Here is a 27612-nt window from a genome sequence, read left to right as displayed (position 1 = left end):
CGTCCACAAACGCTCTTGCCGCCCTTTATGCATCGACCGCCGACATTTTTGCCGCCATCTATACTGCTTCACGACCGACGTCATTTTTTTCCTATGCCGCTACCCGACCGACAGCATTTTCCAACTCCTCAACCACGACTCGGACCTTACCCCCACCAGTGGGCACCTTCGATGACCGCCCAATATGTTTTGCTTGTAGTGCTGGTCACGTGGCGCTCCATTGTCGTCGTTGCATGCTTCCTCTTCGGAACATCTGGCGAGCGCCACCTTTCCCCACTCCATTTTCCTCTTCACCTTCTAGCCTTCCTACCTCTTCTTTTTCCCCTGAGCGCCCAACCGCCTCCACCCGCCACTCACCATCTCTCCGTCGTCGCTCGCTTTCTCTGATGCGGCGCTGTCCCGTGTCCACTGAGCAGGAAAAATGATGGCTGCAGTTCCTTAGGCATGAACTGCGTCCACGTCGCAATGCCCAAGTCCTCGTCCCTCTCCAGCCAATGTAATTGAAGTGTCTGTCGAAGGAATTGCCGTCCTGGCACTTGTAGATACAGGAGCCGCCGTATCCGTAATTTCTGCCGAACTCTGCCACACTCTACGAAAGGTTTTGAGGCCTCTCTCCGACTTCTCCCTTCGAACCGCGAACGCTCAAAATATAACGCCTCTCACTGCCTGTACTTCTCGCATCTTCATTCAAGGTCTACTGTATACCGTCGAATTCGTCGTGCTGCCCTCGGGTTCCCATGACATTATATTAGGCTGGGACTTCCTTGCAAATAATAACGCCGTTATTGACTGTTGTCACGCCGAACTCGAACTTTCTGTACTTCCCGACCTTGAGACTATAGAAAACGGCCCTTCTTGTGCTAAACTGTTTATGTCCGAAGACAATGCCGTCCCTCTACGCTCTTCCCTGCTTGTGCATGTGTCATACGCCGCTATTTCTCATGGCACAGTTCTCTTTATGCCCTCCGAGGTGTTCATCCGCCGCCGATGTTCTCCGCTGCCCTTTGCTCTTCGCAGTGGCGTCACGAAAATGGTCGTCAGCGATCCCACAGCCTGCCCTTTACCTTTATTTCATGGTGAATGCCTAGGCCTCGTTCAACCGGTCGACATCTTTTGCATCTTTGACGCTCCTGCTGTTTCTACTTCTGCGAACCTTGGCGCACTTACTTGTGACCCTGCGGTTGATCAGTCACTCCTCGACGCTTTCCACTGCGCCATCGACGAGGGAACGTCATCTTCAGAACGAAGCCAGCTTATCGCTCTCTTTGCAGAAGTTAAGCGCTTCTTTCGACAGCCATGCTTCCGATTTGGGCCGCACATAGACCGTTTTTCACCAGATAGGTACCGGCAGTCGTGCACCTTTACGGTAGCGCCCTTACCGAGTATCCGCCTCTGAGCGTTGTGTCATTGACCACCAGGTTGCTGACATGCTCAAGTGTGGCGTTGTGCAGCCTTCCAACAGTCCCTGGGCATCACCGGTCGTTCTCATTGAGAAAAAGGATGGCTTTATTTGATTCTGTGTTGACTACCGACGTCTGAACAAGATAATGCACAAGGACGTTTACCTGTTACCGCGCATCGACGACACCCTCAACTGTTTGCAGAGAGCGGAGTTCTTTTCTTTGCGGGGTTTACGTTCCGGATACTTCGATCCTGCAGCCCCCACAGAGGTCCACACCGATGCCAGCGGCGTCGAACTTGGCGCCGTACTCATACAACGAAAAGCGGGGTTTGATGAATATGTTGTTGCTACGTGAGCCGAACTCTAACAAAGGCCAAGGCTAATTACTCTGTTACAGAGAAAGAGTGTTTAGCCATTATTTGGGCCCTTGGAAAATTCTGTCCTTATTTGTATGGTCACCCTTTCGATGTCGTCACTGACCATCACGCCCTTTGTTGGCTGTCTACCCTTAAAGGCCCATCTGGCCGACTTGCTCGCTGGGCCCTTAAGCTACAGGAGTACAACATCCGCGTTCTCTACCGTTCTGGCCTCGAACACACGGATGCTGACGCCCTTTCCCGCTCACCGGTCTCCGCTGACTGCTCTTGCCTATCTGCCCTTGAGCCCACACTTACATCTCATGCACTGCGCAACACACCGTCGCAGCAGCGCAAGGATCCCTGGATCAGTGCTCTCATCAGCATCCTTTCTAATCCATCCATCTATTCACCATCTCACGCTCTTCGCTGCCAGGCTACCCACTTCTGCATTCACGACGACCTTCTTTATCGTCGTAATTACCTCTGTGACAGTCGCAAGTGGCTTCTAGTGATACTCCGCACCTCCACCACTTGCTAAGAGATTTATTAGCAGTAGGCACAGGCGAATGGGTAGCAGTCACAAGTGTTCGGCCAAGGACAGCAACTACGAGCTTATACCGGTAGCAATGGTGTTGGTGGTGCAGGCAGGCTACTCTTCTTCATTACAATCGCATCAGTGGCAGTAAAATATGGCATATCTGACACAACCGTCTCGCCTATTTACAAGAACCGGGACAAGGTGCGGCAGCAGCTGCAGCAAGATTCTTCTTCACTGTCACAAAAAACGATTTGTGCATCAAAGTTTGGGGATGTGGACGTGGCACTCTTCAGGTGGTTCCAAGAAGTGGTGGCTCAGAACATCCCAGTAAGTGGCCGCATGCTCCATCAGAAAGCTAGGCTCCACGGTACTCTTTTGGGCTGCAACGAGTTTAGTCCATTTAATGGTTATATCCAGAACTTCAATGACATGGCATCAGCTGTAAAGTTATCTGTGATGAAAGCAGTGATGGGAACGATGCGTCCATCAAAGCCTGGCTTCGCTTAAATTTGAAGATCATGCTGTCAGCATAAGCGGACAGAGACATTTATAATGCCGATGAAGGTGGCACAGTTTATAATTTGCTGCCGAACCACACTCTCGTGCTGAGAGGCGAACCCTGCTCTGGCTTGAAGGCTTCAAAGGAATGCATTAGTATTTTTCTGTGCAAGTATGGATGGCACTGACAAGCATCACCCGTTTGCCATTGGTAAATCAGCGATGCCACATTGCTTTAAGAAGTGGAGTGCTTGCCAGTGATGTGCAAAGCAAACAATAAAGCATGGATGATGCAAGAGATGTTTGCAAGTTGGCTGTGCAAGTTTCACGAAGAGAGTGGGGGCAGAAAAGCGACGGGCTGTGCTCATCGTTGACAGTTGCACAGTTCGTAATGTCGAGCCAAAGTTGACTGCAGTCAACTTGGAATTTTCGCCAGCTAACAACACTGTTAAGAGTCAGCCCCTTGACCAAGGCATCATCGCCACCCGTAAAGGTGCTCTACAAGAAACGCATTTACAAAAGGGTTTATGCAACAGCACGAGCCTCTGAAAGTGAATTTAAGGAATGCAGTCGGCATAGTGGTCAGTTCTTGGTGGCAATTGAAAGCATGTGGTCCAGCCTCATTTACAGCAACTTTGTTTCCGCAAGAGGCACCTTTGAAGACTATGTCAGTGCCAGTGAAAATGAGCTGGTTGTCTGTGAAGAAGCAAGCACTGACAATGCAATTGCCGCAGCGGTGTGCAGTAGTGTGAAGCTTGCGACTGAAGCTGTACTAGTCTGGCGATGGGGACGATGAGGACCATGCACCAGATGTGCCGTGCAAAGAGGTGCTCAAATGCCTGGACAAAGTGAAAATGTACTGCATTTAAAACAGTTTGAGCAAAACTCGAAGTGCAGTAAAAAGACACCACCATACAAAAATCGCAGCATTCTTCAGCTGATGAGGCACTTGTGAAGACAACTTACTTTTTTGCATAGTTGTGAATATTCTTTTTTTTGTGTGTGTGAAAGGTGCCATGAATTGTGTTTGAAAGGTAGGTTGCCCATTTGGTATCTGCAAGAGCCTAAAAACACTGTTTTGGTTATATCGCAGTACTGCTTATAAGGCTCTGTGCGCAGTGACAAACATATGGTGGTTAGCTGGAAGAGGAGTTCTGGTAATCAGAATACATGCACCGTGGTTAACCTCGTAACTGGCATTCTTTTGTTTTCACATCGGTATGCTGTGGCAGAGCAGTAGGTTAGGTACCCTTTAACTGGTGGTGTTGAGGTGAAATGAAAACTCAATTCTACGACAAGGACCACCAGGTGTATATACTCCAAATTAAGTATGCTGTTTATTCTAAAACTATGGTTTTCAGGGTGGAAAGCTCTTCACTCAATTTAAATGCTGGGTTTTTCAACTCCAGTACACACTAATTTTCATGATGGTTTGTGAAAAATGCTGCAGATAAGTCGAGAGGATCCTGATGGAACATCATCACCAGCTGCTCCTGAGAATGTGCCAACGGAGCAGGCAACATTTTGGAGCATGCCCAGTGAGGACCTGAACTTTTTAGAGAAGAGGTACACTGGCCTTCCTCCACAGCTTGGTAAGTTGTCTTGCTAAGCATTTACATGCTGTCATGCCGAGGCTCATCGTAAAGGTAAAAATAGTATATTTCCACTTGTAGCTTTGAGAAGTGAACCACATAAATTGATGTAACTTTTATTCTTCAAATGCAGGGATCTGCTGTGTAACAGCTGTTAAGATGTGATGGTGTTTGTTAAAAGGATTACCTGCTTATTTTGTACAAGTAACGTAGGTGAGCATAGAACATCAGCAACCTCTTGATAAAAAGATGCTACTGAAATCCATTTGATACATATGATGGGTACTGATGAACCTTTGAAACACCACCTTCCAGCGGGAACGCCTGGCAACAAAAGGAAATTGTGGTGTCATTTTCTGGACTCTACTCAAACCAACTTAACTTAGCAAGCCACTGTGCACAAAAGCTACTTTTGTGATTATTACTTTCTGTTTGAGAATAGCTACTTAGGCGTGGTTGAAAAGGACCACATGCTTGCTTGGCTTGCTTCTTAGGCCATTAGTGGGCATTGGTAAAGATGAGTTATCACCTCCAGACATGTGGAAACAGCCCCAGTTTGTTCGTCCTGTTCATCGTTGGCATTGTAGATTTGCCTCGTACCTAGTGATTGGCTGCTTGCTTGGACATACCCCTTTGTCAGGATGACTGGGTGACGGGCCTGAAGGTCAAGTTCGAACCCGTTTTTCTTGCTGCTGCTTCTTCTGTGCTGCTGTGATGGGCTTCTGTAGACTGGTCTTTTTGCGATACAAAAGAGCAGGCGCGAATCGTAATAGTACATACCACGTACGTGTTAATGGGTGGGGGAGGGTTCTCTTGCAGGCAGATTTCTCAACACAGATGGGTGCCCATTCAGCAAATTTTTAGGTATGCAGCTTTGTTAATGTGTAGAAACAGTCTTTGCGAAATCGCAGGTGTCCCCTGTTTGCCTGCAGTGACCTACTACCGTATTTACTCGCATGATGATCGCACTCGCGTAATGATTGCACTTCTGAATTTTGTTGTCAAAATTCGTTTTTTTTTTTTCTTTCCCGTGTAATGATCGCACCCTGAACTTGTCACAGCGATATGTCGTGTGCCAAGTCTAGCTAATGATGATCGTGCTTACCATCTGTCATATACTACGCGAACGACTCTTGAAGACATACCAAGTGGTCTGCACGCACCCAACATTCTTAAGCAGATGCCCCACTTCATTCCTTTCATCACTTTCCGCACTTCCATGAAAATAGAGCTACAACCAAACTTGCCTCGGCTTTATTATTTGTAGGCTTCACAATGGTTTTGGTCAACAGCAACAACAACATAAAGGGCACCTTTCGATTCTTCTCATCTGCACTCGTGGGTACACAACAAATCGCGAGCGGCAACGATAGTGGCCACGTTTACTCTATGTTAGATGTGCACCCTATTCATACGCCGACACTTGTAACGCAGCTAAGATATTTGCCCACCCTTACTGGAAGCATGCCATATTAGGATAGCAGTGAAGACAAATGCCGCAGTTTCCGCAGCATGCCCGTCATGTGTTTCTGTCACTGCCAGCTGAGCGTGCCCATCTCTGTTTCTGTCCCCTCAAAGAGTACATGGCTACGTTATTGTCGCAAACTTGCCGATATTAACGATATTATTCATTACTGATACGGAAAAAACTGTTTCAATGCGCGTAATGTACTCACGAGAAGAAAAAGAATTGCGTTTGGCGCGTTCGGCTTGCTCCGCTGGCCGCCATTTTTGTTTTGGTGTTCCACAGTGACAGCGGCAGCTGCGTGCTTGTCATCCCACAGCAAATGTGGGATGAAAAAAGAAAATGTTTCTTTTCGTGGGAAATTTAACCCGCGTAATGATCGCACCCCTGAATTTGCATCAATTTTTTTTGCAGAAAAGTGCGATCATTATGCGAGTAAATACGGTAATTTGTCTCTGTTCGCACGGTGTGGGCTGCCTTTTTCATGCCTCCTTGGTGCCCTTTCCGACGCCTGTCATGTTTCCTGCCTTCACAAGATTTGCACCCCTGCCCAGCCCATAGGGGGGACCCAGGCTCCCCTCACCTCTCTTGTGTGTGTGCCTATGCCTGTAGCTGTACAAAAATTGGGGAAAAAAGTGCGATCCTTACTCTAGTATACACAGTATATCACTTGCAGCAGGCACAGGTCGGATAAATTAGTGAATGTGGACGTGACTGAAGAAATTTGTTGGCATGGGCACTTTCCAAGAGCATCATTTTCATTCATTGTAAGATGCAAAATGACAGTGTCAATGTCAGTGCCAAGATACTATTAATGGATAACTTCTTTACCAGTGCCACCAGTGTAGTGAATGCTACGTTACGTGAACAAGAAAGCTGCAGTGTTTAGTAATATATCTCCACATAGTGTTGTCCTGCTTTTAACCTGGTGTTTCGTAAATGGAAGTTTGCCGATCTAAGATGAAGTGCCATTTCGAAACTGCTCTGTGATGGCCTAATTACAGCCGTGTTTCATTCGTTGATGCTAAACACATCATTATTTACATCAAGTGTTGTTTACTTTTGTTCGCTGATACTGTCTTAGTGGTGTATTGTGGTGTTGACTGTCCCAATTTTCATTTCTGGTAGCTAGCATAGCATAGAAACGAAATATGCATTATTGTCTTAGGCTAGGTTTGAAATGCAGTCGCTTTTCTTCAGTTTGGGCAGTGGGACTCGAGCAGCACAGGGTTTGTATTTTGCAGAGTACACTCTATCTAACCTGGAGCTGTAAAGTAATTTCACTCCGAGTAGATTCTTTGTTTATTTTAGTATCAGTGTTGATGCTGCCTTGCATGTTTATTGTGAAATGTAGCACTCATGGTTGAAAGCTTGCTGTCTTTTAAAGCTTTCTAACTGTACTTATCTGATAAGTAAAGCAGATCATAGAAAGAGACTTTCAAATCAATCTTTATTTCCCAGTAAACAAAAACTGGACAATCATTTTAAGATAAAAGCTACGACAGTAGCTTGATGGGGCCCATAAGACCTTGCATAGCAATGTCAGCATAGTACATAGTAAGACAAGTATACACATAGTGCAACAAAATAGTAATTATATAAAAAGATTATTAACAGCATTAAAACTAGGACTGCAACAATAAAAAGGCAACATCATTGTGCATCAAAACTGACAGCAATACATAGGCAGAAGAAAGCAAGTGCTTCTCCATATCAAAAATTTGTAGTTAGAAACGACTCAATTAGGATGAGTATGACTAAACATGACCTAACATTCACATGCAATGTTCTCAATGTTACGCAGCCTAAAATTATATATATATATATATATATATAAAGAACTCTTTGGAACTGAACAAAGTATAACTGAAGTTGGTTTCGACTATAACTTCTAGCATTAGCGTATTTATTTAGAGTCGCAGGTAGATCATAGGCTATTGACTGGTGTTGATAACCAGTCACTAGTGACAAGTCATGTTTGTCTAAAAGTGTTTTTGTCTCTATTTAATACTTATCTTCTTTTCAACTTTTTGTTCATCTTGCAAAGATAAAGCCACTTCCGTGCCAAAACATCAGCAGAAGCTTGGTGGTGCTTCTGGTGCAGCCAGTGACACTCACGAGGATGATGATGCTTCCATCACGAAGCATAAGAAGCACAAGCACAAGTCCAAAAAGGTACTTGTCTATTGCTGAACTGAAGTTTGCTTTTATGAGGTCATTTGTGAACACCAGTACTGGAATCTTTGTATAACCAGCTGCAGTGGCATGTGTTTGGTTTTTCTCAGTCTTTTCATTCATTTAGGTGTGAGGAAAATACAAACAGTTTTGGTCATGCACATTGGCATGTTACTCATTCGCAACATTTGCTGTATGACTATGATAGCTCTAAGAAATTGCATAGCATGCGCAATTTCCATGGGCCAGTTTCTCGTGTAGGTTTTGGGCTTGTGTACATAGTTATCAGAATGGTCACACGTTCTGAACCCACACAGCTTCTCCTTGTGGGAAAAAAAAAAAGCTATTCATCATCGAGTATTTGCGTTAGTTAGCACTTTTCCTAGGATGAATGTGAAACTAATGTTTCTACCTGCATTTACCCTTATTTTGATAGAAGTGCTGCTATTATTTTCCAAACTTTAATAATAAATAAAAATAAATAGAATAAACTATTAGGAGGTAAATTATTGCCATCAGATGAAACAGCATGACCCTGGTGAATTATTGTTGCAGCTAAAGGTTATTTGTGGTGTGCAGCTGCATTAATAAACTGCCCTAAAGTGGCGTAAATCATGACATTATATTTGAAGCATAATACTATGCCGTCACTTTTGCATGATCATCTGTGAATTTTAACTTTGGGCACCAGGTCTCTATAGTTATAATGATGCGGTCATTTAGTATCAAATGTGGCATCTACTTTTTAATAATCACATGCTTTACTTTGCACTGATTGTGGCAACTTTTTTGTTGTTGTTTAGGTCTGTATCACCTTGCCTTCATTTCCCTGCTATGACCTCATTTAAACATGGGGTTTTGCCAAAGTCCTACTCAATTACAATTCTTTCTAAGATGCTGGAATAAATATGCACAGAGATCCCATCTCGCTTACAGTGTGCTGCATTGATCAGACAGTTTGTGCAGTACTGTGGTGAAAAAGTGGTGTTGAATGATTTAAAATGTGTCTGCTTTGGGGACATGCAGGATGACAGCGAGAGGAGCCAGAAGCATCGAAAAGAGAGGACCAAGGACAAGTCAAGCAGGGATAAGGACAAAGGCAACGATGAATCCAGTGACAAAGCTAAGAAAAAGCCTCACCGCAAGCATCGCAAGGCAGTGGAAGAAAGCTCTTCAGATGCAGAAAGGCTAGAGGCTTTCCTGGGCGCTGCTGATGACATCGGTGTAGAGCGAGCGGCTGAAGCATATGAATCGTTGTGACATATCCACTTTGTAGATAGTGGTGTTGAAGTATACTAGTTTGTGCAGAGTGTCAGTGGTGACAGAGCAGGAACATGCATGCTACCATAACAAAAGATGTATGTACCAGAGAAACATCCCACAGATATACTTTAGGTTTGGACTGACAACATAACTTCTGGTATCAGCAGCTTCCTTTCTACTGACAATGGCAGCATCAACTTGAAGGTGCTGTTAAAGCTGATGCTAAAGGACTTGTGCCAACAGTTTGCTTGTTCTAATAGCATGTTGATATCACTGGTGAGGTAGCAATACTCCAGCTTTTTAGGTATTGCTTAACCTACGCAGTGGTACACAAAAGATTGTCAGGCCAGAACTCAGCTGTATTTCGTGTGCTTAAACTGAGCAACTGTATGTGGAGTGCTGTGCTGCTGCTACCACTGTGGCACTAGCCTAATGCGGCACCTGAATAGTGTGGCACTGTGTTGCCTAATGATGCTGCTGGCTACCGGCAATACAGTCACTAGCGCGTGAATCCTTATGCGGCAAGTATTGTTGGAGCCTGGGTTAGTGTTATGAACCATACTGAAGTAGTGGTTGCAGTTAGAACTTGTAGCACTAGGCAGTTATATACGGCACACTGCACACGTCTTTCATGTGCCAGCCAACAGTGTTGATGCCGAGTAACTAATATTTACTACTGCTACCAGTGATGCTTCTTTCAGTGGAAGGAGTGACGGTAACCTATGCTGTTTGGCTTTGCAGCAGGTAATCCAAAAAGTGTTTGCAAAGTAAAGTATTCAGTGGTTGACAGGCAGATAAATTGTTTGCATCATTAATCTCATTTTGTTTTGTGCACTGAAAGCGATGTTCACTCACATTCAGGAAGCATCAGAAAATGGCCATGACTAATGAAATTTTTTTTTTTTTTCTGTGAGAGTCATTGTAGATAGCTGTTCATGGTTAAAAGTGTTTATCTTTGAGGCACACTCCAAGCGCTGTTTGCAAGGCACCAGCTTGATTAATTATATAAAACAGGGGGCGGGAACACATTGGTTATTCACTGTTCACAGTACCACCATTGGTCATTTCAGGTCGTGCTTCCAAGTGCTGATAGTCTGGTAACCCTTTTGCTAAGATTCCCAGGTGGTGCCTGAAAGGCAGCCACATGCATGAATTTGTTGTTCCTCCCATGAGGTAGTATGTTCCGAGTAGAGTTTCAGGCAGCACATTTCACAAGGCATCTCTTTGGCCACAAACAACTTTTGAATTGGAAAAGACTGCCAAGAAATGTACCCTGGATTGTGTACACAACAGATTTCAAATTTGTCCTCTGCATAGCATGAGTGTGCTACAGCTAACCTGCTAACATGTTGTACAGGAGACATTGACATGTCAGATGAACTTTGTTGTATTTATGTGCCAGCCAATGACACTCTTCAAGGGCAGAGCTGTCACACCTGCAGGTATTGAAATCGACTTGTACGTATTGAAAACAGGGGCACATTTATGTAACTCCGCTTTACAGGCTTGCAACTATGTTGAAACATGCAACGGGTACTATATACTGCTTGTTGCTGCAGTGAAGCTAACAAATCTAAGTACTGTTTAGCTCTGTTGTTGTAAGTTATTGGTGAACTTCGCTGTGGGAAGGCATGTATGTCTTCATGATTAAATGCAAATCATCTTGTTTTTATGGACCTGTATGGTCACTGTGATGAGCGCTCCTTATTGAATGCTTGATTGTTGTGTACAAGAATGTTCTGTTTATGGAGGCTCCTGCGAATAGAAAAATCTCGAGGCATCATTCTGTCCTCACTTTGAACAACTTCCTCTCAAAGTTTGCATTGATTGTTATTTGTTTGCCTTTTACTGTGTTTCATACTTCTCAGTTTGTAACCTCATATTTTGAAACTTTCTAAAGCACATTTGACAAGGTCCAGATCACATATACTTGTGGCATTAGTGTCATACATTTAATTACTCCAGCTGGCCACAAGTTGCTATGAACAGGGGTGGGACCTGCGCCACTTTGATACAAACACAGATTCTTGCGCCAGACTGCACCAGACCAACTTGGCATGTGTGCTCCGGCAGTGACTGTGAACAGTGAGTGAATTCGTTCTCCGAAGAGAGCGAGGGAAGTAAGCTTTATTACAGATGTATTAGTTGTTGAGACCCTGGCAGAGGAGCTAGTGTGGAAGTGATGTGGCCGCGATGTGGTTAGCCCACTCTGTCAGCATGACTTGGCAGTTTGGGTCATCAGTCTTTATCGTACGCTCCCAGGCCTTGAGTGTGGGAGCTTGCTGAAGAATCGTTTAAGGTGGGGGGTTGGATGGGCACACCCAAAGTATGCGATATTGGTCTGTGGTTAGTGCTTCGCAGTATCTGCAGTTAGGTTTAAAGTCTTGCCTAGAAATTTTAGCCAACCTTTTGGTGCTTAGCATGGATCGAGTCTGTGCCCACTGTAGAGTCATGGCCTGCTCCCGGGAGATTATCGTGCTCGGGAACGGATATGCTCTGCGCAAATCCTTCTGAAATTTATTTAATTTGTGATATGTGAGGATGGGGTTCAAGCCGGCCATCCGGGTTGAGCCATCCCACCTCCCGGTTATCTGCTGCTTGGGCAGCTATCTGAGCTGCTTCATTACCTGGGTTACTGGCATGAGCTGGCACCCACATTAGATGGATAGTGTCTTGAGGTTTAAGTCTGCTTGCAATGGGGTTGATTGCCCCAATAGAGTGGCTTCTTGTGGCCGATTTAGAGTTGGACACAACAAATTTAACATCAGGTAGGGACGTGCCCATGGCAATTGTGGCCTCTCCCGCCTCCACAATGGAGGACATGTTGACTGTGGTGGAGCTAGTGGTTCGACCGCCGCCATCAACGGCAGTGATTGTGCAACAGCCATTGCCTGCGCAAGCAGTGCCCACGTAGATGGCCAGTTTATTTTTATGGCCTCGTCAGAGAGCGTCCGCCCTGACTTTACGTCGATCCGTGTTGTTTTTTCCCATGTTTTGGGGAAAAGAGGTAGCATTAATTTTGGTGCGGATGTTATTAGGAATTCAGCAGTGACGTGGGATGTATAAAACAGGATTGTGCCCAGAGCGCAGAGTATTTCCTGTCCTGTGGCAGTTCCCCATAGTCTGATCATCTGTGACCATTTCTGTGCTTCAATAATTTCCTCTGCCGTACTGTGAATGCCAAGAGTTAGCAGCCGATCGCTGTTGATCCATATTGGCAGTTCAAGGGCCTGTTTATATTATAGACTGTGCGGATGAGGATGTTGGTCTTGTCCAGGTCAACTTCCCTATGATGCAGGTGTGGGCACACGTAAGCTATCCTGCTGATTAGGAAACCCTGTATTAGTTGATGTGCTTCTTTTTCTTTTACGCCATGCCACCTACTCGACACCCTTCTGTGGAGGTTATTTAGCTGCCTGGATGTCGTCTGAAGCCAATTGATAACTTCATGATTGTGCGTTTTTTGTTGCATCCATAGTCAGAGTATCCAAATTTTGGGTATTGGTGGGACCGGGTTCCTGCCTACTTGTGCGTGAATATGAGAAGGCCTATCGGAGTATGAGCCCATTTTCCTTTTATTCCAAATGATGAGATTAAAAAAAAAAGGCTCGCCAAAAAAACGTTTTTCTCAGTAAAAGAATGCAGCCGGTCACATTCCGCACACCACGTGATGCCGCGTCCTTCACAGTTTCTCATAATTTTCATGCTTATAACACTGGACTTTTTGACACTTCCAGCAAGTGATCGGCGTCTGCTAAGTAGCTACTCCCGGCTGTTGTTGCTGCTGTCAGAACAGCCAGTGCGGCTGTATTTAGAGTGTATTGGAATATAGTTGAGCGGGCTGAGTGGCGTGGTGCTCCCTAGCTGAGGTGCAAAACAATGAAAAGTAGGCTGAGGGCGCTGCGAACGAACTAGATATTAGCAGAGTCCTTCCATTTTTTTTTCTGGTCACGAAACTGCCGCCTCAGTTTCATATAGAGCCAGCGCCCGCCGCTAGAGGCGCAACCGTGCATGAGAGGGCATGCGAACGCCGCCCGCTGTGGTTGTGTGTGGGGCAGCCTCGGTATTCTAGCTTTCTCAACTTCCTCAACCGTCGGTTTAGTTTCACGTAACTATTTTTAACATTGAATATGTTTAAATTACTGCCTGAGCGCGTCTTCTGCCATTATATGAGCGCTCGGGACGAAAAAAAAGCTGCTCATAACATGGAGCTTGCGGCGGTCTAAGACCAAAAAAAAATTTTAAAAATCGGGGATGTTAAGAGCCAGAACCGCGATACGATGGTGAGGCACGCCGTAGTGGGGGCCTCAGGATTAATTTTGACCACCTGGGATCCTTTAAAATGCACCTAAATTTAAATAAATATCAATAAATATCTGAATGAGATTCAGGTAGGATTATTGCAAGACAAACTTCGCTACTAAATGCCTTTAAATGCACCTAAAGGTGTGCAAAGTGATGCCATTTCTGAATGAGATTTAGGTAGGATTAATGCAAGATAAACTTCGCTACTAAATGTATTTAAAATGCACCTAAATTTAAATAAACGGGTGTTCTGCATTTCGCCCCCGTCGAAATGCGTCCGCTGTACACGGCCGGGCGGTCTCGGTCCAGATTTCTTCATCATCGCCGTTCGCCTCAACACTTCGGTGGGCTCCGCTTTTTAATATTTGCCTGAAATTAAACACCGCGCACCCGCCGTGGTTGCTCAGTGGCTATGGTGTTGGGCTGCTGAGCACGAGGTCGCGGGATCGAATCCCGGCCACGGCGGCCGTATTTTGATGGGGGCGAAATGCAAAAACACCCGTGTACTTAGATTTAGGTGCACGTTAAAGAATCCCAGGTGGTCGCAATTTTCGGAGTCCTCCACTACGGCGTGCCTCATAATCAGAAAGTGGTTTTGGCACGTAAAACCCCATAATTTAATTTAAACACCGCGCATTCGCAACAAAGCGCCAGTGGTCCCACTTATCACCAGATGCAAACATATGGGCTGTTGCACCCCCGCTTACCCGTAAGTAAGCGCCAACTCTCCGTTGCGCGTAGCGCCAGATTGTTCGCCGAGCACAGCTGTTCACTTTCTGTTAAACTGTGGCAGAGAAGGACTCTGACTGTGGGCAGCATCTTATAAGGAGATCAAAAGAATGAAATTATTATTGCAAAGGGCTGCTGCCGTAGAATACTTAATGACAAAGAAAAGGAAATTGAGCTGCTCCGTGCCCTTAAGATTTCTCTGCGAAGCGATGCCATTTCTGAATGAGATTTAGGTAGGATTAATGCAAGACAAACTTCGCTACTGAATGTCTTCGGTGCGCCTTTTAGCAACGGATTAAGGCGAACGTGAAGTGTTAGGACTTGCACAGTTGAAACTAGCTGTATTGTAATTAGGCAATTGCCGTAGCAAGCAGTCGTTTAGAAGCGTCAGGAAGCCCAGCACTTATTCACGCCGCTCGTGGTTCCGACGCAGAAACGACGAGACTAGGTATTTTGGTTCTTAATGGGCAACTTTTTACAATATGCTAAAAACTTTATAATCCGATTAAGAAAAGAAATAGAACGTGTTGGTGCAAAAACAACATACAAGCACGATAATTTATCATGTAAATAAGCGGAGCGAAATACAGACAGCACGTCGGGTCACGAATGGTCCACCATTCACAATGCAAGAAGTTGGTTAAAAGCATGACACTGATATAATAAGCATAAAGAAATAACATCAAACGTGAGATATATGCATTGGGGGGGGCAGGAAACAAACACCAGCAAACGAATGGCAATAAATACGGAATGCATAATCGATTGTTTCTATAAACAAGAAAGTGTAAAGCATAAGCATTTCATAACACATGGCAAAACAACTCTCAAACGAACGCAAGTAGCCACATCACAAATACAGCAATTTTTTTTTAAACGGCTTGTTAGAGATACCACCATTCTACTTCTTCAGCTGTTACCTGCAACACGTGTTCGGCTTCGTTGTCCCACCCCTCAACTTCAACTAAACAGCCCAGCACTCGAAAAATAGCGCAGCACATGCACAGAACGCACCCGAGCACTGAGCTCGCCTCGCACTGCGCACGCGTTTCGGTACGCGAACGATGCCCTCTGTGGCACAGTGGCGCCGCGTCGCGGCACCTTTGGGCAGCATATGAACCTCTCCCATAGCGTGACGGCCGAGTTTCGTGACCAGAAAAACATGGAAGGACTCTGATATTAGGGAGGCGTGCTTCGGCGTATTCAGCGGGCAGGCATCTTTGTCCCCAGTGCCTAACGTAAAACTATTCTAATCAGTTGTGATCTTGCCCGTATGGACGACGCCTGAGCTATTTTGACCAATCATGAAGGGCTAATGGCAGATTTGTAATCAAAACATTTTGGAATATTTTTATGTTATAAAGAAAGTTAAGCATTAGGTGCTTTGCAATCGCCTTAGTCTATTATGTAAAAATGGCTTTCAAAAAAATTCAGTTTCATCCAAAAGGCGAAGCATCAATTGTGATAGCAAATTAGCAGACTGCTATACAAAGTAACGGTAGTAGCCTTATCAGTCGTATGAACTTGTAAACATTTACTTGCTAACTAAATTAAGCATGATGCCGCATGCACGAGTAAATGTGAACACATTTCACTCGGTCACCATGCGCACTCGCTGTCAAAACGCTGGAATGAGGAAGCGCAGCAGTAGCAGTGGGCGAATTGACTTTCATGCTGCCCCTCGCTTCAGTGCGAACTAAGCGGCAAAAACACAGCGCACACGAAGCTATCAGCACTCAGCGCATGCACTCTGTCCCCATCACAGATCGCTTTCAAGGTAGGGCCCATGCGGCCACGCCATACGCAGCAGCTACCTGAGTAGAACGCCCCCCCCCCCTCCTCCCATTGCCTTGCGTGCAAAGGAAGACAGCGTGCTTTCTCCCCGCTTTCCTTCCTTGCACACGTGAGATTGAGCCGCTATCGTCAGCTCACCCTCACACGCTTTCACTCGCACATGCAGCATACAGCACGCAGTGACAGTGTTGTCACTCTTGGACTTTATACGGAACATCACGGCGATGGCGATGCTGACAACGCCGACATAAATGTACCTGGTGTGTCCATGTAATTGCTATTGCAATAATAAACCACAGTAGTTCATAACGCTGGCTTCTCCGTACGGTGCGTTGGTGAAGCGCATTTCTAGGCACTTCACCCATACTGTCGAGACATTAAAGAAAAATGTATTTATAAAAGATGTATTGTGCTACTTTTCGAAATTTCAGACTTGCTATTGCAGGATGCATGCTTTAGTGAGCGCTATCACTAATTAAAAATCTACAGGTACTATTACCAAAATTTTGATGCACTAGACAGTTTTAGTATCGAAGTAATCTGCTTCAGAATTTAAATTCAGCCTAAGATGTTGCTTAAGACAGTTGCAGTAGAGCGTTCTTGTTGGTTTATTCTGTTACGTTGTGGTTTCGAAATGAGCTGCCATATTCCATATTCCATTAATCCACCAAAATTCAGATTGGCCTGCTCCAAACTGCTTCAAAATAATATTGTATCTGGTCCAAATTGCTCCAAAATGCAATTTTGTTGGCTCCAAAGTTCTCCAAAAGGCAATTTTATTTGCTACAAAAATTGCTCCAAGATGACTTTGGGCAGTCCCACCCCTGTATGGTAGCAAATTCTGACAGTCACTTGCTTGGCCTGGAAATTTAACAGGGTTACTTTGTGAGCTTTGAATTGTACAGTTTCTTTTTTTTGTGTGTTTCTTGCCTTGCTTTCTTATAGAAAGTTTGATTGTGTGCCTGTATTTATAGAGCACTATAGAGCATGACTAGTGATGTTTTTTGGAAGTGACATAAAAAGAAGCTTGGCGAATATGCGCTCTGTTTGGTTTGCCTATAAAACAAACATTAAAAGCACGCTGTGACTGGCTCAAGAAACGCCAACAAACACTTTCCTTTAGCGCTTGCTGCAAGAATTGCATCAACAGCTTGTCTTTCATTGAAGTAAGTAGTGAGGACACTTTAATTACTGTAAAAAACATAATGAAGACAGAAGAGTATCTCATTTATTGTACAGTGATGCATCCATGTTTTATTAATATCTCTCTTGAACTGTCGTAAACACAGAAGCACTAAGAACAATGCGTTAAAAGGACCCTGAAACATTATTTTGGTTGCGTTGGTTCCCCTAAATAATTGGGGGAAGTCATTGTAGACACGTCAAGCTTATTAAACCAATAATTTATTAATGAATTTTAACGATTGCACATTGCTGGTAATAGTAGCCCTACTCCGTTCATTTTCACCCACTTCTGCCCATTGACCGCAAATGGGTGACTTGTCAAGCAGGCAAACAATCTTGTCCGCTTCCTGTGTGGCTTTCTATACAGTTGACTTCCATTAATTCGGCCCTGATGGGACTAAAGAAATTGATCGAATTATCCGGCTGGTAGAATTAAACAAGATGCAGAAAAAACACCAAAACATACCGTTGATTCATGTGGATTTGCCCTATTCTAACGCCCCCCAAATGAAACACGTGCCCACTTTCTAGGTGCCCAAAGTAGACAACGAACGTAGGAATGACAGTAAAGCTCCTAAACAAAGTGATACACACCCAATTTTTAGCTAGAATGATTGTTGCACATGGGAAGCTGCCTTCCTACCTCGTCTTTTTTTTAAAGTCGACACTGCCACGATACATCCGATTTATGCGGTAACGTGTATGACTGTTGTGGAAGGTGGGCTTGGTTTTGTGTCTGATTACACAGCACTGGCAAATTTCTGCCCGAATTTTTTAAAGAAAGAAGTAAAGCGCGTTAGAATCTGGTAAATACCACAATTAGATGTTGTGAGCTATGGTTATTGCTAAAAAATCTTTCTAAGGCGGGCCAAAAATGGCATTTTTGATGAGAGATCACGTGTGTTCAACGCATTCACTGTCCCCTAAGCTTCGCTGAGACAGGCATTGCCACTAAAGAGGCCACTATCCGGCTCCCTATAGGGGTCAGGCACATGCATGCTAACTGGTCAAGTTTGAATTATCTGGCGAAGGCAAACGTTAGGTTCGAAATAATGACAGTTTGGGCCTATAGAAATACATGGGTACCAGCAGGGACCTTTGGTTGGGATCGAAGTAACCAAAAAATTGAATTAACAAGAGTCGAATGAACGGAAGTCTACTGTATATGATCTGCAATATTTTCAGCATAGCAGTGCACGAATATTCTTTTTAGTAGTATTTGAAAGGGGCCCTGAACCACTTTTTATTTAAGTCGAGAAATGCATTTTAAGTTAGACTACTTCAGAAATACCTTGCTGCAAAAAGTACTTCAGTGCATTCAGCTGAAGTGGAATCATTGGCAATCGGACATCCCGTTCGTGGTGCATCTGCTTCTTCTTCAGTGACTTGCACTGCGAAGGCTATGGCTGAACGGAGCGTGCCCACAACTGAATGTGTGCCTACTGAATGTCACCATGGTACGCAGTGCAAATTTGAATTTTGGATGTTCCCGTAGGCTCCACAGTTTCCTATTTCAGCACCTACAACGTACCAAATGCAGTTGTGCTTATCGAGCTACAGTGCGCTCAGCCTGTGAACTCAATGCGGCACCCCCGTAGTGGCCACGGTATCTGCGCTACGTAGCAGACCACAGCTACATGCAACTGTAGTGCATAGGCACAGCGTTTGCTTTGTGCGTGACCAGGCTTGAGTGCACGCTTGTGCTCACATGCTCCAACCTGGCTGTGCTATGTGGTGCAGACCGGCCTTGTATTGCGCCAGCTTGACCGACGTATAGTAGCCACATCCAACTTGTGCATTTTTAAGTGCTATCAATAGCTCAGTAAGAAGTGAAGTCTTCCAAGGCATCTAACCAGGAGTGGCCAGGAGTGAGCGTTTGCTGGCAAGCATGCGTGTGGTCTGACCTTAAGTTTCACGTGGTTCAAGGCGAGTTGAGTGTTCAAAACTAGTCGAAATCAGCGAGGCCGAATGGCTACTACACCAATAGGCTCAGTGGCCAAAGTTTATTTATTGTGTATATTTATTGATGCAGTTTAATAAACAGGCTGAAGTAAGCAAAAATATGCTTTTGAATTTTGATAATTACGTACTTTCAAAGAAGCCGCCTATCATCTGCTGACGAGCAGCCATGGCCGAACGTCAACAGATGATAGGCAGCTTCTTCTGGAAGTACGTAATTATTATCGGAATTCAAAAGCAGATTTTTGCTTACTTCAGCCTGTTTATTAAACTTCAAAAATAAATATACGCAGTAACAGCAGGAAGAAGTGCACTGACCCAAACATCCTTCTTGATTGATGTCAGCTATTGGCCAATAGCTCCACGTATGGTAATCTGCTGTATTAGAAAATAAAGCATACAGAAAAGAGTGAGCAGCAAGCTTCTGTTGAAAAGAGAGCACTTAAGAAAAAGGCGACTTTACACTCCGCTTGTGAGCTCCATGAGCTGCGTACGACTGTAAAATTTGGCTACGATGTTCACAGCAGCATGTGCTATTCGCTAACTGTGTTCTTTCACAAAGGCCGAGGAGTGGTTCAGGACCCCTTTAATACTTTGATTGCTTGCAGTGAGAGAGACATATGATTCTTAAAGGATATGGTGTACCCACAGCCAAGGACAAGGACTGTCTGCTTGAATCTGCTGGTGTGCGCTGTGTAACTTTCATAGAACACCTGTTTAGTAGCATTGAGGAAGGGGAGGAAGTGAAAATAAAAGCAAGAAAGGTTGATAACAGCGTGGTAAAGATGTAGGCTTGAATTGCCATCTGGTTTTGTCTTCTGCTAAGAACCAGAGGCAGCTATGTCTTCTGGCACACAGCAGATGCACATATACTAGTCCCCACATGCACCTGCCATGAAACGACTTGTCAGCCCTGTATTAGGCTCCATGTTAAGGATGCTTGTAAACAAATGCAACATCATCTTGCCTGGAAGGTGCTTGTGGGAAGTGGCCACGCGCTATAAGACCGAAAGTGTACAGCGCCAGCATTGTCAGATGATGGGATACCCGATATGTTGGGTAATATGGAACAAAATCTGTGGAATAAAATTGATGGAAGAAAGGGTGTGGGTTGTGAGGGAGGGCAATTTGCAATCATGTATATTTATATTAATGTAGCATGCTGTGATAATATTTTTGTAAGCTAGCAACATCTCGGCAATATGTTTCGTGTCAACCTTTCACTTAGTTGTGTAAAAGTTGTTTCAGGGAACCTTTAAAGAAGAGTGTAGCTTAGATCAAGGTATTAGGTGTAAGGTGTGACATATCATCTGATTTCCACAAACCATCATTTGCAAGAACACGTGCATGTTGGTGTGCATGCATGTGTAAGAGGACTGTTGCATGTATCGGTTTTATTTTGGATGATGATGCTGTGTGTGTCTTTCAATAATCATGTGTCAGTCTATTCTGCATTCTGTGTACCAAATGAAGGGAAAAAGAAACTGGTAAAGTATCTGCCAGCAACAGTATACAAAGCACTGATGTGCCTGTGATCGCACTCTTAATGACAGTGGTGGAGCAGCATACTCCCATAAGACAGACTTGGGTCTGGTTAGTGTAGCATAGTTAATATTGTAAGAACAGCACTTAGATAAAACACAAGGAAAAGGATGCACAGTGTGTGCATCTTTTTCCTTGCACTCTGTCTAGGCACTGGTCCTACAAAATCTGAACTAAGCAGCATACTCACTGTGAAACACCTGTACTGGGGGCAATGCAGAAACGTCGCTCCTTTATGCATTAGTGAGAGCCATGATTCGGTGCTATTAGGATGCAAGGTATGGATAAAACCATAGTATTGAGTCCTTAGAAGTACATTGTGGGCCTTAAATGCTGAAACTTGGCAATAGCGGTTAAAAAATGGAACTGCAGCTCTAATGATCCATTTGTAAATTTCTACAACTAGGCTTCTCCGCAAAGCTCGAGCACTGTGAACACTGTGAAGGTGGATTTCGCATGGTGAGAGCTAGAATGGCAAGGAATTTTTTTGATGTACCTGTAAAAAAAAAAAAAAAAACATAACGTCATCGACAAGTGCCACATACTAATACTGCATTCCCTGTTTGGTACCCACTCCGGTCATGAGCTCTACCCTAGTAGAGGTGACATTTCAGTTATCTAGAGAAGTCTGCTTGTGGAGTTTTGCATGTGCACATGTTAGCACATTAATGTTGCCCAGAAATCCTGTTACTGCAATTATCAGTTCATTAGTGTGTGACGTGCCCTGTAGGTTAAAGGTGAAATGACAAATACACACGCTTGGCTTGTTTGTGTGGAGTTGTTGGTTGATGTCATGGATTAAAATTTGCACTAAAATGTCACCTTTGAAACAGATGACAATGCCTAAATCACATGTCTTCTTTTCTCATCTTGGGCCACTTAAAGTTTTGGTTTTTGAAAAGTTAATGACAAAGGTAGAGGATCTATTGCACAAATGCTACACAAGTGTTAACTTGTGCCAGTAAAACGATTCTTACTAATCTAGGCTCAGGGCTAATATGAGTAAGTGTATACATTCTGTACTTGGTCATGTTGTTTGCCATGAAATTTTTATATATTGCTGAGAAAGACTGTACTTCGCATCTTGTTGGCTAGGTGTCAATTAAGGTTATTCAAGTATGTTGTGCTTTGCTAGTGTGTATTCTGTAAACTGTGTGCATAGAAAAGGTCCATGTGCTAAGGGACTGGGTTGAGCCGCAAGGTAGCTGTTGCTTGGGAAGTTTTAGTATGTGCAGAAAAGTTTGTGCTCTGATATCGGTGTATATTGAGACTTAATATTGTGCAACACTGACACCTATGTACAGGTCTATGGAAAGAGTGCTTTGAAAGAGAATGCTTAGTTCTTGCTCATTTGCAAGTAATACACGTCAGGCAGTAGAAACTTATCAGACATATTGCTAGAATGTTCATGGAAGTTGCAGATGGTGTTTTACTGGTGTACAATCACTTAATTATGCACCTCTCTCATATTTCTCACCATTGCATACGCACAATATGAGTTCAGGGATGCATATGTTGGAAACATTGAGAATTAAATTTTTGTGATGTTGTTTGATGCAGTAAACTCTTGCTGTATTTAGTAGAGATGCTCATGCAGTGGTGTTTCTTATTAACTCTGCTGGCTTGCTACGACTTAGTAGATGCCCCTATGCTCGACATGTCCATGCTTGTATGCAAGATGTTTCAGAGAACTTGTCATAGAGAAGTGTCAGATTTTCGGCACTAGTGCATGACGCCGTTGACAATTTCTTTGGTGAGCCCTTCTCTTAAAAACTAGAGTTTTCAGCACGGAAAAGCACCACGCAGAGTCTTATCTTGAAAAGGTTGCTTCATTTAATGGACACAAGCAGTGATTGGAGATCGGAGTGAGAGCATCCGTAGTACAGTTCTCCACGTACGGCATGCAGACTGTAGACCTAAGAGCAGCATATAGAGAGAGTGGCTGTGATCTAAAATGAATTGCCATGTCATCTGACACCAAGCAGCTGCTGTCTAGGCCAGTGCATGACATATGTGCCCTTCTTTGCAGCATGAAAGGAAACATTATAATTTGCATTCAAGGGACCACATTGGCTAGATATCTGTTGAATGTAAATAGTATGTTCCTCAAGACAAAATGTTAAGTTGCATGGCTACGTGAAACATGATCCCTTGTCACAAGTAATTGTTGCTTGGAAACAACTTTGATGTTCCCTTTCGGGCAGCTCTGGTATACATCCTTCGACACAGTGCATGCTCACCCTTTTGTACTTGTTACACACACACCCACTTGCGATATGTGCTCCTAGCAACTGAAACGTGTGCAGGGTGCTGCTTTGCCAGGCATCATATTGTGTGTGTACGGTTTCAATGCTTATGAATTGGGGTGACTACTTTATGATGGGTCTGGCAGGCACTACAGAGGAAGTGAGCTCTGTTACATAGCGGTGCCCTTTGAGTCAAAGGCATGGTTCATGTGGCATGCATATGTGCATACTACTACGAGGGAACAAGTTCACAAATTTATCTGAAAGCACGTGCGAGACCCGAATGTGAGTTTACAAAGAAGGTCTGTGCCTTCAGATTTCGAAGCAATGCAGTTGTTTCCAAGACTCTAAAATTCCCTTCTTTATTTTGATTGAGAACTTTTCAGACACATTAGCCTCAAAGCTCCTCAACATAGCTTTTCTTTTTTTGTTTTTAACCCCTTCAGGCAGCAGTTAATCTGATCCACTGGAAATTTAATTTCACCACGTTTTTTGCATCTTATGAATCATTAAAAGCATATAGCGGCAGAAAGGAGTGAGTTCTTTTACAGAATGTGGACTCTATGCGACAACTCTCTACAGGGATGTCATATACGAGAACATCAACTATTTCTTCCCTGGCGTACTTTGAAAGCACCCAACCAGACACTTGAAAGATATGCCTAATGTAAAACATTAAGAAAAGCTATAGAGTGAACCCGCTACATGTTGACATAGCACCAAGAGCAAACACCTAGCCGTCTAGTCCCAATTCGTTTGACTAAAAACCTTAACACAAATTATTCAAACTTCTAGCACAGGTTTAATCAAAAGTGTATCAAGATGTATGCAACACATTTAATACATTATTTTCATCAGTGCTGTTGCTTTTGATGCACTATCTTGGACTGCTCAATTGTGCACATGGTGCCTGAAGGGGTTAAAGCTTTGCTTTAACCCCTTCAGGCACCATGTGCACAATTTATTATTAGTATTATTAATAAAGCTTGTGCACCATGTGCACAAGCTTTATTATTAGACTTTCCTGATCGTGGCTGCTGGATGATGCTGCTGTCTTGCCGAATAGCTCATACTTAAAAAACGAATTACAGGCTCGATGGTGGTATTGAAACTCGGTCCCCCAGCACAGCAGCCCGATGCTCTAACCATTGGACCACAATTGCATGCCTACTGCTCTCGTGCCAATACCAACTAGCTTTTTGAGACAATTGTTGTGTGTGTCACATTGCATAGCATGGGTACGCGAGAGCACATGCACATGCGGCAGTTTCGTTTACACAGAAGATGCAGGAATGAAATTGGCAAACTTGTAGCAATTCATTAACTGTTTCACGAGAGCTTCACTTTACATAGATTCGAAGCTGTGCATTGGATGTACATAATTTCTTTGTGAAGAAGTACAGTTGGTCAGAAACTTATTACTCAGGATGTGGTCAAACAAAAATTAACATTCTTTGTGTGATACTTAAGTCACAGATTTCAGTCTGTCATTTGAAAGGAGTCAGTACTGCTACTAATTTTTTGCGCTGGTTAGCTTTTAGTGCTTTTTTTAATCTGAGCAATGCTGCAGCTAGTTTGAAAATGTCTGCTAGTACAGTAGCTTGACAAGTTTTTACCATACATCAAGAAAAAAAAAATAGATGGCCACAGGGGATTACCATACATTGCAATGAAGCTTTGAGAGTGACCTGCATTTGTATGTGTGCATGAGACCGCTCTCATACTTCCAGTTTGCTTAAGTGATTGCTTGCGTTTTTTGCATACTTTTACTCATAGTACTATCAGAGGATGATCGGAATTGAAAAGCTTGCTATAATGCCATTTTTAGCATGTCTGACATGTTTAATTCATGACTATAATTAATATTCTGAAGGACCTGAATGAGACAGAGAAAGGACAGAAAGTGGAACTGTCAGAGCTGTAGGGTCTTTACAAGAGCAGACGTGTATGAATGTATATGTGAGGTGCCTTTTTATCGTTAACGGAACTCTTAAATATCACTCGTGGCATGTAGCATAGCTCTTCTTGAGCTAGATTACTCTCGGAGGCAGGCATTATTTGCACAAGAAATCAAAATGAATATTTGTCTAATTAATAATTGTTTGCAAATGAACTTTTAAACTAATTACTTCATGGCACATATTGCAATTTACTAAATGTATCTAGCGACGTTCAAAATAATATCCACTTGGAATGAATTCTGAGGATGATGACGCTAGTTTTAAGATATACATTTCCAAAGTTTTCGACGAGATCCATTAGTGTTCCAGTAACTTTTGAGCTTTAATGCACAAAAAGGGGTTTTGTTAAAGATGTAAGTGGAACAGTACATTTTTACCACAATTTTGACTGCGCTTGTCTCAAAGCTGGCGCTAGTTTCAAAATTCATTCTAAATGGATGTGTCTTGAAATCACTGGCTTCAATTCATGCATTGCAAAATGTGGAAGTTGATTAGTGAAATTTTGTTAATTAGTTACCCATTTAGATATTTAGTTGAAGTAGTATCTGCATCTTTGAGTAATGCAGATTAATAAGTAGATTTGTGCTATGTGCCACAGGTGATCTTGAAAATTATGTTAACGTTAAAATAAGACACCCAGTATACACCCAGTGATGTGCAATGTTATAGTCCTTTGATTCTGCTGTCTAGAAAATAATTGACAGCTCTCCATTTTTCGAATGTCTTTGTAAAAGGCGTTATTGCGCACTTCAAATGCACTGGTTCCATGGTCGGGATGTCCTTTATAACAGGCTACAGAACTGCAATGGTAAAGAGAACATGGAAGCTGCACAGAAAGGATTTGTGCACTTTGCCACTTCACTGACGAATCGCCCTCCCGAATGATGACAGACACTTTGGAAGTTAGGATGAAACAAACCGGTTTCCGCATGTGCAAAGTGGAAGTGGTGATGGCTATACTTTGCACACGAGTGCTGAGTGTTTTCATTGTGAGTGCATGCACCTTGAAAGGATACAAGCCATTTTCACCTCCACAGCGGCCCTTGATTGGTGAATGCGGGACTGCACATTACACCAAAAGCAGACTTCAACCAGTGGCGACTGGTGTTCATTGCAGGAACCAGAGGCTTTTGTGGTGCCTGTGCTCTTCAATTGCACAGCAAGAGGGTTACACTTTACTGAATTGGTAGGCAGAGTGCAACGATCCCTTTTCACAGGCATGATGCTCCTTGCCCTTTGGAGGAGTACGTGTCATGATGTTGCTTGCAAATTTTGTGCAAGAGTTAATGTTCGCTCATAAAGCACATGTTTCACTTGAAGTTTATTGTAAGTGTGCATTTAAGTCTCATTGAGGTGTATTCCACTGCATCCTAGTTTTGAGATCCTTATGAATGTTTGTAGCAGCCATTGATACCAAAAAGGAACACAGGCACACTTTGATTGAGCCAGTAAATTTAAAAGTGCCACTGTCATTGTCTGTTGAACATTTCAACAAAGGGCACAAAAGATTATACAGCTGCATAGACAGTGCAAGTTTAGTTATGCTCTGTGCAAGACTCTAAGTTTTCTGTTCCAGTTCTAGTTGCTGCCTTCATATCTTGAACTCTCTGAGAAGTCCAATTTATCGGGCATCTTGCAGTGTTGTGAGTGAACTTTGCCTTTTTAGGAAGCAGGGCTAACCCCAGTGTGAACAGCAATGTATTAACGGTACCTGGGCACAATCACTCTGAACAGACATGAAAATGACACCCACTTTCATAATATGGCACCTGAGTGGAAGCTACAGCTAGTGTCAGGCAGTCATGAATGTGATAATTTGAATGCACATATCCCAGTGCTATGTGTCTCTCGACAACAGCGTGTCGTCTGTGCAGCCTAAAGCACAATCCCAAGTGCTGCAGCATGCCCTGTAGCTGCCACTTCAGTGCCATATTATTGTGAAATAGAGTGAAGGATCAGTGGCCTACATGTTCTGTTGGATGAGTACATGGTGACACAGAAAAGAGAGGATTTCCCATCATATGTGCCAAAATATACCTCAATGCAAAAATGTTGTAATGTTTTTCCCCTCAAATTGCAGGCACTGTTGACCTTACTGTAGAGTTATCAAGCACTTGTGAAAGAAAAGCATGTGGTTTCTTTCATTGTGCTTTAAAAGAAAACTACAGACTACCAGTAGTGCAGCGATGTTCGCTGAATAGGTAGTCATACCATGCACAGTGCTAACATGAATACAGCTTCCATGTGTGTCCTTGGCTGCTTTTTTTAATCATTTTTGGCTGACATAGTAACAGCTAGGTTATCTTATTGCTTACCACTTGGTTTTAGGCTAGCATTTTCTTTCTTGAAGCAGATCTGTCTGCATTAATCTGCTTTGTTCATCTGCACACCTATTGCAAAAATGCGGTGTTAATCTACAGGTCTGTAAGGCAGTATTATTTGTTTTTACACTGATGTTTACACTATCATACTCTGTATTACAGCACTTATGAAGAAAGAAAAACTGTGTACTTTGGCTTCATGTATGCACATGACTGTGCATCATAGCATTTGCCTGCTGCATGCTGAAAGACTCAAAACTGTAATGATGTGCCTGTGC

At 43.5% G+C, this 27612-nt stretch overlaps 1 protein-coding gene across 1 annotated transcript in view; it reads left to right on the top strand.

Moving 5' to 3' along the window:
• Positions 1-10986, top strand: part of LOC142575424 (rab-like protein 6) — a 79338-nt gene extending 68352 nt beyond the window's left edge. The window contains exons 14-16 of the mRNA XM_075684792.1: positions 4248-4389; positions 7902-8029; positions 9056-10986. Of these exons, the coding sequence (XP_075540907.1) occupies positions 4248-4389; positions 7902-8029; positions 9056-9289 (504 nt within the window). The 3' untranslated portion in view covers positions 9290-10986. The remainder of the gene's footprint in view (positions 1-4247; positions 4390-7901; positions 8030-9055) is intronic.
• The last annotated feature ends 16626 nt before the right edge of the window (positions 10987-27612 follow it).

This window comes from Dermacentor variabilis, chromosome 1, assembly GCF_050947875.1.
Source record: "Dermacentor variabilis isolate Ectoservices chromosome 1, ASM5094787v1, whole genome shotgun sequence".
NCBI classification, from domain to species: domain Eukaryota; kingdom Metazoa; phylum Arthropoda; class Arachnida; order Ixodida; family Ixodidae; genus Dermacentor; species Dermacentor variabilis.
The sequence above is the reverse complement of the archived record's forward strand: the minus strand, read 5'-3'. Positions and strand labels throughout refer to the sequence as shown.